Genomic DNA, 12424 nt, shown 5'->3' on the forward strand with positions numbered 1-12424 from the left:
TTTTCTTTTTGTAGAGGAAAATTACTAAACAAGGGGGAAAATAAAGGCTGTCTGCACGCTGGTATATTCGTCTTCCAGCATACGCACACGTATCCAATTTGATTTCATCCTCCATCATCACCCCTCCATTACAAAATGCCGCTATACAATATCACTATTCATCCGCTGAAGCTTGCTGCGCACTTCTGCAAACAGGGCTGTTCATACGTTGTCGTTGTTAACCGTAAGGGGGTGGAGCTGGCGACAAAACCCGCCATGTGTACCGTTGCCGATGAGGTGGCCTTCAGCACACCGGCGGAACTGAACCAGACCCGGACATTTCAACTTGCCTTCGACTCACCCAAGGACCGACGTATGATCCAGTTTGCTATGTACGACGTTACCAATCCGAAGCATAGCATAAGGATCACAGGATTTGAAATCCCACTTGCGGGGATGTGCAGTGTGCTTGCCGGTGAGTCCATATGCGAAAGGAAGGCTGTCTCCTTCCGCATTTCTGGAAGGCCGGGGCGGTTGGACGTCATTTTCCGCATGCACCCCACTACGAGCCCCGTACCCCCTCTGACGTTGTATGCGGGGCCGGCAACAGGTTCTGGAGGAAGCAGCTCACCAGTGGAAACAGTTCGCCTCCCCGCGCGCACCGTGGAGGTGCTTAAGAAGGTTGGTGTACTACCAAAAGATGTGGAAGAAGTTGAGGTGGACGCTGTCATCGCCCAGGAGGTTGTTGTGCGCACTTCCATGTTGTTTCCCAGTGAGGCCGAACTGCGTGAGCGTGTGATGACGCTCGAACGTGAGGTAGCCCAACAGGAGTATAGCGTGCGGTATGCTTCAAAGGACAGTGTGTCTTCAGGTTCGGCCGCTTGTGTTGCGCTGCGTAGCGAGCTTCAATACTGGAAGGACACTGTAGAAAGAGTGAATCTACAGTCAGCGCAAGAAACAGGGATTGCGTTGTTGCTTAAAGCTGGTGAAGAGGGTGAACACGACGACGGCAGTCGCGCCCTCATAGCCGATGTTGAAGGGCAACTGGAGGAGGCGAGGAGAGAGCTAAAGACCATAGAAAGATCCCAGAATGATGAAGAGTTGAACACGAAATTAATTCCACTTCTCGGGCAGGTGGAGCAGTTGGAGGAGCTACTGGAACACCTCCGGAAGGAAGTACATGTACCACCCAAGACTGCGGGATCTAGTGAGAAAGCTGACGTCGTAGATCAGTGGGAACAACTTGCGCGCGAATTATTCGACAAGGAGCTGATGGTTGAACAACTTATGCACACAGTTCTTACACTCAACCAACTTCAGTTTGAACCATATCCTGCCGCAATTGAGATGGGCGCTGTTGGGGATACGCCATGTGAACTACAGTTCGTGCGTGACAACAAGAGACAGTTGAAGAACCTTCCTCAGGTCCCCACTCCTAAGCAAGCCACCGATCTCGCAGCAGCCTCCGGCGGTCCCACCAGTGACAACCTGCTGAACGATCTCTTCGGTTGTCCATCTCCCCCAAAACCAGTTCCACAACCGACGGTACAGGCCGACGAGGTGACATCACAACCGCATTTCGAAAGAGAAAACGGGGGGCTTCCAGGCGCACCATCTGTTTTTTCTAGCGGTGTGGCACCAATTTGGGGGCAAAAGCCAGTGGGGGCACCCCCCCAAGATGACGCTATGCAACCAGCGGCCACGGCAAACACTCTAGACACCACCGATGGCAAGGTCGGCGACAGCATGGCGTTCGAAAAGAAAACAACTGAACCGCAAATTATGGTCTCCGCCGGTCTTGCTGCAGCCGCCGCATCACCACCTGACACCCAAAACGGACAGCAGCAACCATTCCCACTGGGTTCGCAACAGCAGGGTCCAACACAGGGACAGCAGCAACCATTCCCATTTGACTCAAAGCAGCAGGGTCCAACACAGGGACAGCAGCAATCATTCCCATTTGACTCGAAGCAGCAGGGTCCAACACAGGGACAGCAGCAATCATTCCCATTTGACTCGAAGCAGCAAGGTCCAACACAGGGACAGCAGCAACCATTCCCATTTGACTCGAAGCAGCAGGGTCCAACACAGGGACAGCAGCAACCATTCCCATTTGACTCGAAGCAGCAAGGTCCAACACAGGGACAGCAGCAACCATTCCCATTTGACTCGAAGCAGCAGGGTCCAACACAGGGACAGCAGCAATCATTCCCATTTGACTCGAAGCAGCAGGGTCCAACACAGGGACAGCAGCAATCATTCCCATTTGACTCGAAGCAGCAGGGTCCAACACAGGGACAGCAGCAACCATTCCCATTTGACTCGAAGCAGCAAGGTCCAACACAGGGACAGCAGCAACCATTCCCATTTGACTCGAAGCAGCAGGGTCCAACACAGGGACAGCAGCAACCATTCCCATTTGACTCGAAGCAGCAGGGTCCAACACAGGGACAGCAGCAACCATTCCCATTTGACTCGAAGCAGCAGGGTCCAACACAGGGACAGCAGCAATCATTCCCATTTGACTCGAAGCAGCAGGGTCCAACACAGGGACAGCAGCAACCATTCCCATTTGACTCGAAGCAGCAGGGTCCAACACAGGGACAGCAGCAACCATTCCCATTTGACTCGAAGCAGCAGGGTCCAACACAGGGACAGCAGCAATCATTCCCATTTGACTCGAAGCAGCAAGGTCCAACACAGGGACAGCAGCAACCATTCCCATTTGACTCGAAGCAGCAGGGTCCAACACAGGGACAGCAGCAACCATTCCCATTTGACTCGAAGCAGCAGGGTCCAACACAGGGACAGCAGCAATCATTCCCATTTGACTCGAAGCAGCAGGGTCCAACACAGGGACAGCAGCAACCATTCCCATTTGACTCGAAGCAGCAGGGTCCAACACAGGGACAGCAGCAACCATTCCCATTTGACTCGAAGCAGCAGGGTCCAACACAGGGACAGCAGCAACCATTCCCATTTGACTCGAAGCAGCAGGGTCCAACACAGGGACAGCAGCAACCATTCCCATTTGACTCGAAGCAGCAGGGTCCAACACAGGGACAGCAGCAACCATTCCCATTTGACTCGAAGCAGCAAGGTCCAACACAGGGACAGCAGCAACCATTCCCATTTGACTCGAAGCAGCAAGGTCCAACACAGGGACAGCAGCAACCATTCCCATTTGACTCGAAGCAGCAAGGTCCAACACAGGGACAGCAGCAACCATTCCCATTTGACTCGAAGCAGCAGGGTCCAACACAGGGACAGCAGCAATCATTCCCATTTGACTCGAAGCAGCAAGGTCCAACACAGGGACAGCAGCAACCATTCCCATTTGACTCGAAGCAGCAGGGTCCAACACAGGGACAGCAGCAACCATTCCCATTTGACTCGAAGCAGCAGGGTCCAACACAGGGACAGCAGCAACCATTCCCATTTGACTCGAAGCAGCAGGGTCCAACACAGGGACAGCAGCAATCATTCCCATTTGACTCGAAGCAGCAGGGTCCAACACAGGGACAGCAGCAATCATTCCCATTTGACTCGAAGCAGCAAGGTCCAACACAGGGACAGCAGCAACCATTCCCATTTGACTCGAAGCAGCAAGGTCCAACACAGGGACAGCAGCAACCATTCCCATTTGACTCGAAGCAGCAAGGTCCAACACAGGGACAGCAGCAACCATTCCCATTTGACTCGAAGCAGCAAGGTCCAACACAGGGACAGCAGCAACCATTCCCATTGGACTCGCAGCAGCAGGGTCCAACACAGGGACAGCAGCAACCATTCCCACTGGGTTCGCAACAGCAAGGTCCAACACAGGGACAGCAGCAACCATTCCCACTGGGTTCGCAACAGCAGGGTCCAACACAGGGACAGCAGCAACCATTCCCATTGGGTTCGCAACAGCAGGGTCCAACACAGGGACAGCAGCAACCATTCCCATTGGACTCGCAGCAGCAAGGTCCAACACAGGGACAGCAGCAACCATTCCCATTGGATTCGCAGCAGCAGGGTCCAACACAGGGACAGCAGCAATCATTCCCATTTGACTCGAAGCAGCAGGGTCCAACACAGGGACAGCAGCAATCATTCCCATTTGACTCGAAGCAGCAGGGTCCAACACAGGGACAGCAGCAACCATTCCCATTTGACTCGAAGCAGCAAGGTCCAACACAGGGACAGCAGCAACCATTCCCATTTGACTCGAAGCAGCAAGGTCCAACACAGGGACAGCAGCAACCATTCCCATTTGACTCGAAGCAGCAGGGTCCAACACAGGGACAGCAGCAACCATTCCCATTTGACTCGAAGCAGCAGGGTGTACCGCAGACCCCGTCAGTGCCAGGACAACAGCAGCAATATATGGCCCCTCCAGAGACACCTGTTCCTCGGTATGTGCGACGTCCACTAGCGTCGGGAGTGTCTCCCTTTGCTCCTTTTATTAACATTCCCCTCGTAGCACGTGCTTGTCCCCTGGATATTTACCTTGATGGGCAGACCCCTACACGCGGCACAGAGATTACCATTCAGAACAATGGTGGTTTTGACATTACTATTGGTGGGGTGGAGCTGCGGCAGGAAGACATGACATCAACTTCGCCGCACGCAGGTCAAACTGTTCCCATACGTCGCTGGCCACAACAAATGCACGTACCGCGCGGCGGCGGTCGCGCTACATGCATTATTGCGCTGCACCCAAGTTATGCTCGGGGGAGTTCGCTCATCCTCCTGGTCGTGGTGTATGTGCTGAATGAGGGTCGTTATACACCTTTTGCCGCCCGTTTTCCAGTATAGCTTGCATTCGTGGAAGTGATATGAAGAACCCGTATAGAGGAAGTGAAGGAATTAATATCAAGGCTGGTTTGGTGAGAAAGAATCAGATGTGCCCCTGTAAGGAAGAGAAGAAGGGAAAACGTTACACAGATCAGTTTGTGCAACAAGGTGATAACATGAGAGGAGAAACACAAGTTTTTTTCCTTAAAGTGTGCGCATATGCGCAAATATCTTTGCTAATGGAATCAACGTCGCCGTGTACCAGTGACGTTTCTCCTTTTTAGTCTGACGTAGCACGGCAGTTTGCTCGCCCTAACACGCTCGCGAGTCTTTGTCCATTATCCCTCCCTCCCCAATTATTTGGCTCCCTCATTGGCGGGGTGGCAGAGCCCTGTATGACGCACCATATGCACTTCGTTTCCTTGCTTGTGTGTGTTTCCTTTTTGGGGTAGATCGTCGGAAAAGGTTGTGTTGTCCGCATGGGACCGGTGTTAATGCAGTGAATAAGTGTGTCAACCACCCGCCCTTAGCCACACTGATGTGGCACTGTTGTGCTGTGAGCGGAAGCCGCCGGACGTGTGCAAGCCCTGTTGAAACGGGATCGCAAAGGTGTTTGTGCCCCATGGTGCCCTGCGCGTCGCGCGAAATTACGGGCCAGTGACGTTGCTCCCATGCCCTGATCCGCACTCTGTAGTGGGGGTCACGATGCGAACAAAAGCGTGTAGGCAGACACCTTTCCCAACGATCAGCCGGCCAGCTCTCGTATCACCTGGGTACGACTTCCCAGGAAACTTAATGAAGTGACCGTTATGATGCGGCACCTCTCCCCCTTGTCCCTTCCGACTCAGGCGACGGAGTTATCGGAAAAGAGAGCCATTGGAGGAGGGCCCTGTGTACATCCCACTTGGACGGCGTCATTAACCCAGGCTAATGCTGATGCTGGCCCCTTGGTAGGGGGGAGGAGGGCGCCCCTGCAATGTTTTGTCATAGTGTCGCTGCCTGTAGCAGTGTAAGCAGCAAATGGAATGAAGAGGTGAGAACGTCCTTCCCCAACTCCCCCGTCATTCCAAATAAGTGCCGGCGTGGAGTGAAGTGCGTCATTGTGTGGTTGATCTTTGAGACGGAGTGTTACAGTTTCCTTTAAGGGGGGAAATGCTTGGTCTGCTTATTTATTATATCCACTCGTTTTAACGCTCCCGATAACCGCCAATGCGCCGCTTGGCGGGCACACCGCCGCACACAAACAGGTGAGAAGACTCCCATATCATTTCTGATTCTCTTCTAGCTTTGGACTCAGTTACGTAAGGGAAGGAAGGGCAAGGGAACGTATGGAGGCTGTGGTCGCGGTGGATGGCAAACGTCCCAGCCCGGCGACTTTGTTCATTCATGAAAACACCAACTACAATGGAAGGGAAGCGGGTGCGGCGTGCGTTCCTATGCGAGTCAACGATAGCATTACTGTGCAACAACTCGCTGATGAGTACTGCATCACGAGTGTTGTGGAATGTGATGCTACGGGTAGTGTTCAACCCCGAGCGGTGGCGCTGGATTCACCCCTTGATGTTCTCCACGGGGGAAAGTATTATATTGCCAGGCGTGATGTGAAACATTTTGCGCGGGAACCCCGGGTAACATTCCGTGGAAAAGTTACCGTGAGGGAGTTTAATGCGACACACGGGGTAATTGGGCGGGAAGGGGAAACAAACGCGAACCGAGGACAAGCTGTCGCTGCGGATCCCGTAGGCGTAGCCCCATCCCGCAAGCGGCCCGAACGGGAGGAAGACTTGTTCGATAGCGGCACACGCACTGAGATATATGCGAAGGAGTACGAATTTGTGCCCTTCGTGGGGGATCTCTACAACGATGGAAGGAATGGCATGATTCATCTCAAAGATGTGAAGAAACTCTGTGAAAGCGTAGATTTAGACGAAGTTGAGTTCAGAGCGCGACACGTACAAGCGGAGAAAATCCTAACCCATGCAAAACAACTATTGCTTAGCTACGCGGACGGCAACGGCGGGAGGACCAGCCCCGAATACTAGACTTAGATCTGGGCGGAAAGGATAGCGTGCGGCGAACCACGTTGTACTCTTTTGCCTTTCAGTTTTTCCATTTTTGATTATCTTTTTCTTGCTATGGGGATCTCTTTACAGCTCCAGTAGAGTTTTCGACCTGACTTACGGGCCTTCGGGGAAGGAGAGGTGCAAGTTCATTCCCTTTTCCCGGTAACCTACCGGATGGAGAAATAGCGGTTACGAGGCGCACCTCTGCTGCATCTTCTGATCACTGACACAGGTGCGGGCAAGCTGCATCCGACTCTTCGCGTTTAGATTGTGTGCTACCCTCGCAAGTGTTTGAAATAATTCCCTTCACGTGGACACGTGAAAAGCCAATTCGGGTTGAGGTCGCTTATCTTTGTTTGCGCCTGTGCAAACATTCGCATACAGAAGTTGCGAAGCAGTCTTTTCGTGTTTAGATTTGCGCACGTCGCGGAGATAAGACGTGCTCGAAAAGTAATAAGGGATTCGGGGGACGACGAAGGTGTTCCTTTGTGTGGACACGTACATTTTATATGCCCCCCGCAGTCAGCAGACGACCACGTAAGGCGGTGTTGAGGTAGTGACTCAGTTTCGGGGTGCGGAGGCTCTCGTCCATCGATTTGATATCTTCCGTTTATGTGGCGTCAACGGGGGCAAGAAGAATGCGGCAGAGCGCACCAGCGGGCTGTCCGGTGGCCCCGTGTTTTACATAACTCTGGTTTTCCCTTTCCGACTTCACCCTTCCCCACCCGTATCGACTTCAACGACCGGAGGGGAAAGGCCCCTTTGGCGAGAAGGGGGAGGACGCCTCCGTGCATTTATCCCCTCGCACCTTTCGGCTCCTCAGCGCTCACAGCGGAGGTGCAACTGAAGTGGCCGTGCATAAAAGGAGCGTTAGTTAAGGGACCTAATTATGTTGGAAAGTATGACATGTACTTGTTCGTAACACTACAGCGCCTGGTAGAAGAGGGTCATTTGGCTCCCAGCGTCAGCCAGTGTCCTGTAAATCAAGGGCAGCCGCGGGTTGAAAAGCAACAAGTCGTTGACATGAGGGAAGGGGAAAAAGTGAGGGAAGCGAAGCCCTGCACATGCGTGAAAGAAAAGAAGGGATAAACCTCCACCCCCGAATAACACCGGTGACGCTATAATGATAACAGGTTTTGGATGTTCTTCCTCCCTCCTCCCCCCCCCCCCCCGCTGCGCAAGGGAAGAGAAGTTGAAGGTGATGGCACTCGCGGGTTCTATTCCCTGTGCCCACTATTGTATTTGGCACAGTGTTGTTGTAAAGGTTTGGCTCAGCACTTCGAATACAAGTACCGTGTTTCTTCGGTTCATCCTTCATAACTTCTGTGTGTGGCCTTGTATCCACCTTTGTTGCCTGAGCCGCTTCCTCCCTCTTTCTCGTCTTCCCTAGATCCTCTATACCCGTAGCGTTGCTGCGTCATTCTTTCACAACCGTGCGAAAGCATCGCTGGAGTGGATGGACATCCTGCGGAGGACGACATCCGTTGAACTTACGCGGCTCCCCGTCAGCGCCGCTGACACACTGAGTGACGTCGTCTTTCCATGGCAATCGCTATGCTTCAGGTTGGCCATGGTATTCAACAACGAAGGGGGCAAGTACGACAAAGACGGCAGGGCGCTCATGGTTGCAGTGGGTGAGAGTAACTTTGTGCTTATGTGGCGTAAACTATTTAATGCGTTATGCATCGCTCCTGTGGTGGTGGATGGGTCCGACACCCAACACAAGTTAAATGCGGAAAGCGGTTCCCTGCACACTAGCACCTCGTCTTCTTGGTGTACGTACGACCCCACGCGAACAGGCACACTCGGTAAAATCGCTGGAAAGCTCTTTGTAGTGACGGCCAAATGTGTGTGTGAAGGTGCCACGCTTGAGACCACGGCGCCGACCTCCGGCGAGGTGGAAGAAAGCGGCCAGGGAAAGGAGACACCGATCCCAAGACGCATCGAGTGTGTGTACGACTTTCATTACACGTTACCTGATTTTGATATTTGGGGAAACGACGTTACCATTGGCTTCTTGGTCATGTCCCATTATTCCGGGAACGGTAATGTTGATTTCGTCCGCTCGCTAGACCCAACGGCAGCTCGCGTGAAAAATTTGTTTAAGTCACCCACCGTGGTGTTGGGAACTTGTCACTACCGAGCGGTTGCGAGCCGGCTTCTGCGATGTACCTCCGTGGCGAGGCAAATATCAAGCACCAGCGTCATGATTTGTGTGAACGTAGCAAACGTTGCACATGTTCCTGTCCGAGTACAAGAGGTATCGTTCGACATTTACTCCACACAAATGGGCGAGGGTGACAACGACATCGGCGGTGTCCAACTCACCCATGAGCAGCGATTTGGGCCATGCGGCACAGATTTGAAGGCCATCAAGCTTCTGCAACGCACCGTCACGGTGACACCATTATTGTTACATGGGCGCTGTCTCGAGGAAACGCTCCAGCCGGGAGAGTCGGCTTGTTTTCAGTTTGCTATCGAAGTGCAGCCCCACCTGTGTCACCTCCTTGAGACACATCCACGACAGGAGCCGCACAGCAGGTACGCAAATAACACCGCCAGTGTCGCCGTCGAGGCGAAGAACGCTCCGTATTCGATGCGAAATGACGTATCACCCATTTTGCCCCACTCCCCTGTCGCTCCACAAACGGTGTGGAGACCCTCGCCCATCGGGACTGTTGAATGTGTTCCATGTTCTGAACTTAAGCAGGTACTCTTCTCTAAATTCGTTTCGCAAGCGTATGTGAGCTACAATCCTATAGTTTCGGCAGGTGGGGAAAGCACAGATCAGAGAGTGGCATCCCCCGCTTGTCTCACTATCCGGCACTCGGTGCCCTGGTCCATGCTCGCGACGAGGTTGGCCACGTAGTGGGAAGAGGCGCAGAGGCAACACGTGCAGTCAGTTAAAGTTGTCCCCAGCTACCTGCCTCCACATTCTGCGTGTGTGTGTGTGTGTGTGTGTGTGTGTGTGTGTGTGTGTGTGTATTTGCGTTTGATGGAAGCAAAGGTGCAGGGCAATTTTACCGTGTTATTGGCTCCCTTTTTTTTTCCGTTCTTTCTCCTTATTTTTGTGCCCCCTCCTTACCGTTTGTTTGCTTCGTGCCAAGATATTCAACATTTGACCCCATCCACCAGTTGGGTCGACGGAAAGGGAGAGAAACGTACCTGCAAAATTGAGAAGTAGAGGGAAGGAGTATCCAGTCGTTTTCTGACCGCATTAGCCCAAGTGTAACTATGCAGGTGACACGGGACAATTTACCGACCGTGCTTCCCAAATTTGTACAGCTTCTGAAAACCTGCGACTTCTATGCATTCGACGAGGAAATGACAGGAATCAATGTGCCTGAGCTCCCAGAGTCTGTCACCGATACGCCCCAGGAAACCTACAACGCAAAGCGAGCAGCGGCAAGCCGCTACAATATAATTCAAGTCGGGATATGCCTCTTTCACAAAAATAGCGAAAACGGGCCTTCTACACCAGCGTCGTATGTTGCCCGCCCCTTCAACTTTGTTATTTTCCCCAATCATGAAGACGACTCGCCAAGCTTGGGGAGGGGAGACGACGTGGTGCTAAATCCTTCGTCCCTTGCATTCCTTCGGCGGCACGACATGAATTTTCAGTCGTGGGTGTACCGTGGCATGGGTTATTGCGATGCCGCCCGTGAGGTGGTATTGCGCCAAAATCATGAAGAAAAGTACCACCCTAACCTAAATGACTCTACAGAGCAACGACGGCGCCACGCGCAGTCTATGGAACTCCTAACCCAGGAAGAGAGAAGTTGGTTTGATGGGGCCGTTGCCGCAGCGCAGAGCCTCTGTGAGCGTGCCCGGGCCGCAGTGGAGCGCGCACAGGCGCAATGTGCTGAAAAGGGACGTCCTGGTGCAATTGAGCTGGATGCCGCGATGGATCTCCAGCGATCCGGTGGACGCGATGTCGTCATACAGCCGCAGAGAAACAAAAATGCCCGAGAATGTCTGCAGCGGCACATCGCACAACACTTCCAAGATATTTCTCTCACGTTCCGACGGAGCGGTTCGACTTATCATGGCACCTTTAAGGTCCTCTTTCCCGGCGAGCAGGCTCGTATTCTCGAGAAGGAATCCGCGCTGAGAGAACGCGAATTGGTGGATATGCTAGGTTTCCGCCTCGTTTTTAAGGCACTTGTCGAAAGTTCGAAGCCTTGTGTTGGGCACAACTGCCTAGCGGACGTTCTCTTTCTACTAGCTTCTCTCGATGGAGAACTTCCCGCCGCATTGCCCGAGTTCAAGCATCGCGTCGTCCAGCTGTTCCCGAAAGTGTTCGACACCAAGTATATTGCCAGCCGCCAAGATCTCTTTCCGGCGGGCAGATTTGGCTCTCGCTACTTGGCGGGGTATTTTGACGAATATGGATTTTGCTCGGCAAACGTTCGAGTATCACTTCCGTTGGGCTTCGAGGAATATGACCCGCTGACACTTTCTTCAGTGGAGAGAAGCGCAGGTGGCAATGGCGCACCGGTTCACGAAGCCGGATACGACGCCTTGTTGACTGGGACGCTGTTGCTTAATCTACTCGCGGAAATTGGAGGAGGTGACGTGACGACGGCCCCAGCAGGGTTGACGAATAGGTTGGCCCTCTTTCGTTCCCTATTCGCCATTAACCTAAATCCCGACGGTGAAGATGAATACCTTCCTCAAAGCGGTGCGTTAACGCTACAACACGAAAAACACATCAAGTCTCATCATATCGACAGCTGCTTTTCAGCCTTCTCCTTGCAACATGTAGCCCTGTACCCGATCGACGACATGCGCACCCTTGCTGTGCTCCCCTTGTCGTGGACAAAAGCGTGCAACCTCGACGTTGAGGATGTGAGTGGGCTTTCTGTGCAAATGACCTCGCGCTTCCCTCAGTACTTCCAGGCGTCTCCGTTCACATTCCCTGCAGGTACTAAAGGCGCCTTCCGCGCAACACCCGTCTCTCTAGCAAGAACGGTTTGCAAAGCACTAAGAAGGTGAAGAAGGGTGTTTAAAAAAAAAAAAAAATTCGCGTTACTCTACTGCAAAAAAAAAAAAGACATTCGGCGACGAACAATCCAATCCACTGGGGGATGCGTGCCCTTCGTCGCACCACAACCACAATCCTCTTCAATTTTCCCTCTTTCCTATTTTCGACCCCTAACCCACCTGCCGGCACGCCCCAAATGGCGCGGCCCACATTTGACGTAGAAACCATTTGCATATATGACTCTCCCGAGGACCCGCGCCCCGGGCAGACTCGAAGGGGGGACGTTCTGCACATAACGCTAAGTGGCGGCGAACAGCAAGCTTCCCGAAACGTCCCTGTAAGCGCGGCCGACCCGATCCAATAGTAAAACACAAGGGCCACGTCCTCTTCCCGCCCCCGCCGCAGCAGTAAGGTTATGCGTGAGGGGTTTTGACTGCCACTTGGAACGCTGAACCGTGGCGTAAGAGTCTCCGCAAAGGAAAACGAATGCTCCCGGCGGGGTTCGAACCCGCGATATTCGGTTCATAAGACCAACGTCCTAACCAACTAGACCACGGGAGCATTGGCACCGGCCACTTCGACAGATACAGAGGAAAGGACCGCCGAGTAAACTTCTTCG

At 53.1% G+C, this 12424-nt stretch overlaps 5 protein-coding genes and 1 non-coding gene across 6 annotated transcripts; 5 read left to right on the forward strand and 1 right to left on the reverse strand.

Moving 5' to 3' along the window:
* Positions 1–135: 135 nt before the first annotated feature.
* TbgDal_VIII2400 (hypothetical protein, conserved) lies at positions 136–4779 on the forward strand (the record flags this gene model as incomplete). The annotated part of the gene is made up of 1 exon (XM_011777267.1): positions 136–4779. One exon carries the CDS (start codon positions 136–138, stop codon positions 4777–4779), a length of 4644 nt encoding a protein of 1547 aa, XP_011775569.1.
* Positions 4780–6086: 1307 nt separating this feature from the next.
* Positions 6087–6800, forward strand: TbgDal_VIII2410 (hypothetical protein, conserved; the record flags this gene model as incomplete). The annotated part of the gene is made up of 1 exon (XM_011777268.1): positions 6087–6800. One exon carries the CDS (start codon positions 6087–6089, stop codon positions 6798–6800), a length of 714 nt encoding a protein of 237 aa, XP_011775570.1.
* A 633-nt stretch (positions 6801–7433) lies between these two features.
* On the forward strand, positions 7434–7910 carry TbgDal_VIII2420 (T. brucei spp.-specific protein; the record flags this gene model as incomplete). Its single annotated transcript, XM_011777269.1, has 1 exon — positions 7434–7910. The coding sequence occupies one exon, from the start codon at positions 7434–7436 to the stop codon at positions 7908–7910; it is 477 nt and encodes a 158-aa protein (XP_011775571.1).
* A 367-nt stretch (positions 7911–8277) lies between these two features.
* On the forward strand, positions 8278–9690 carry TbgDal_VIII2430 (hypothetical protein, conserved; the record flags this gene model as incomplete). The annotated part of the gene is made up of 1 exon (XM_011777270.1): positions 8278–9690. The coding sequence occupies one exon, from the start codon at positions 8278–8280 to the stop codon at positions 9688–9690; it is 1413 nt and encodes a 470-aa protein (XP_011775572.1).
* Positions 9691–10055: 365 nt separating this feature from the next.
* On the forward strand, positions 10056–11816 carry TbgDal_VIII2440 (ribonuclease, putative; the record flags this gene model as incomplete). Its single annotated transcript, XM_011777271.1, has 1 exon — positions 10056–11816. The coding sequence occupies one exon, from the start codon at positions 10056–10058 to the stop codon at positions 11814–11816; it is 1761 nt and encodes a 586-aa protein (XP_011775573.1).
* Positions 11817–12292: 476 nt separating this feature from the next.
* On the reverse strand, positions 12293–12366 carry TbgDal_VIIItIle01. The gene has a single exon. It is a non-coding gene; the product is annotated as a tRNA-Ile (tRNA).
* Positions 12367–12424: the final 58 nt, after the last annotated feature.

Source organism: Trypanosoma brucei, chromosome 8, assembly GCF_000210295.1.
Source record: "Trypanosoma brucei gambiense DAL972 chromosome 8, complete sequence".
Classification (NCBI taxonomy): Eukaryota; Euglenozoa; class Kinetoplastea; order Trypanosomatida; family Trypanosomatidae; genus Trypanosoma; species Trypanosoma brucei.